Raw genomic sequence first — 1,927 nt, 5'->3', positions numbered from 1 at the left:
CACCGACGAGTCGACTGGACTGACCGCTCGCCTCTTCGCCGGAGCTCAGCGCAGCATCACGGCATCACGGAGCCCCCGCTCTCCGCCTCTCCTCCCCGGCCTGACGGGCCGCGAAGAGCCGCTGACAGCCCGGTCAGAACACGGAGCGCGCACCGCTTCTCCACAGGATGATGGACGTAACGTTAACTCCGGTACCGACTAACGGACAAGGAGCCCGGGGGACTCGGCGGAGGGGCAGCGGGGACTTGTGAACGTCCTGCCGGTCCATCGTGCCGCGGACACGGACACACCGCCGCTGTGTTTCTCCAGTTTTCATCTTTTTTCCACAATGTCACCATCAAGGAGACGCGGCTGAGGCACCTGCGCTTCCTCTCGGCTCTCCGCTGACCGTCATCCTCGCCAACTGTTTCTGTCGGTTTTAGCAAACGTTAGCTCCGGTATGAGCAGAGCCGGACCTTCCCGTCACATCTGACCGCGGTTTGGCGGGGGTGTCGGGGCGCTGGTGGGGACACATTTGGATTTTGGATGAGAACCGGTCACTGGGCCGGATTCCTTGCGGAGGGACGCCGGCCGGAGCGGAGGAGGAGGAGGGAGGAGCAGCAGCGGCAGCGGCAGCTGCGGGGAACCGGACTGACGACCTCATCCCCGGGGGGAGAGAAGCAGCGAAGCGGCCACAGGAGGATGTGAAGATGGGTTTAGTGTTCGGTCTCCTGTGGCTGTTCACCGGCTTCCTGCAGGGCGCGCACGGCCAGGGCGTGTACGGTAAGGACGTCACGGACACACTGTTAGTATGTTGTACATTTGTGCACGTTAAACACGATGTGAGCACGATTCTAACGGCCTGTAACCCGGAACACCACCCACACCAACTTGACCTTGTGAGGGATTTAGCGCGTGTGTAGGCTAAATGTGTGTGTGTGTGTGTGTGTGTGCGCGCGCGCGCGTGTTGCTCATTCAGTCCTATTACATTCATGCCTGGCCTAAAGGCACAACAGGTAGGCTGCCGCACACTGACACACCTGTGAATAAGAAGCCAGTGAAGGTGATGCTGCAGGTTCGTAGAGGATCCACAGATCCAGGACCCCCCTGCAGGGATTCTGATGTTCAGGATTAACAGTCATGAGACGTTTCCTGGTGCTCAGCGTTTCCTGTTCCAGCCTGCGTGGAGCCGTCCTGCAGGTTTGGACAGTGTCTCTGTGGGACTCGATGACTCGATGCTCCTGCTGCTGTTTTATTTTTATCCTCTGTGACATGACGGGAACATGTGGCTTCCTGTGGGGACTAGAACGAGTTCTGAGTGACCTTTATTTTGTTATTATGCTTGTGTCTTCCTGTGGTTACTGACAGTCACTGTGCTAATTCTCTGACGGGGGTTTTGAGCGAGGCTGTGAGTCCTGTTCTTCTTCTCTTCATCAAACTGTGACCTCGCACGAGACCACAGTCGAACGCTGAAACCAACTTTCTGTCAAAATGGAAGCTTGAGAACAGCAGAGATGTAGCAGAGGCCGGTCTTCACCACCAGCTGTGGCTCTGAGGTCATGTGACAGCGCGGCGAACAGTCCTGCTGGAGAAACCACGTGACCCCGCGAGGCAGCTGGATGCTACGTCAGCACGGATCAGCTGTGGACGTCCTTTCACACACGGAGCGCGTCTGTCCTGTCAGGTGTTCTCACTTCCTGGAAATACTCTGTTTGGTTTAGGTGAGGGGTGGAGCTTGGGTGGAGGAGGAGGAAGAGGAGGAAGAGGAGTCATCAGTAATGATGAGTGTTGTTGTGTTGACATCACTACATCATGTATCAGGACGTATCAGAGTACGACGCAGCTACACGCTGTGATGTCATCAACACGTCAGCTTGGTTGGGTCACATGATGCGGTTCTGTTGGAACCAGTTCCACGCCGCTCTGCTCAGTCTGAAACCCGTTTCTA

The 1,927-nt window shown here is 56.8% G+C and overlaps 1 protein-coding gene across 1 annotated transcript in view; it reads left to right on the top strand.

Moving 5' to 3' along the window:
- Positions 1-668: 668 nt before the first annotated feature.
- Positions 669-1,927, top strand: part of mdga2a (MAM domain containing glycosylphosphatidylinositol anchor 2a) — a 74,604-nt gene continuing 73,345 nt past the window's right edge. The window contains exon 1 of the mRNA XM_041954237.1: positions 669-762. Within this exon, the coding sequence (XP_041810171.1) occupies positions 690-762 (73 nt within the window). The 5' untranslated portion in view covers positions 669-689. The remainder of the gene's footprint in view (positions 763-1,927) is intronic.

Source organism: Chelmon rostratus, chromosome 15 (genome assembly GCF_017976325.1).
Source record: "Chelmon rostratus isolate fCheRos1 chromosome 15, fCheRos1.pri, whole genome shotgun sequence".
NCBI lineage: Eukaryota > Metazoa > Chordata > Actinopteri > Chaetodontiformes > Chaetodontidae > Chelmon > Chelmon rostratus.
The sequence above is the reverse complement of the archived record's forward strand: the minus strand, read 5'-3'. Positions and strand labels throughout refer to the sequence as shown.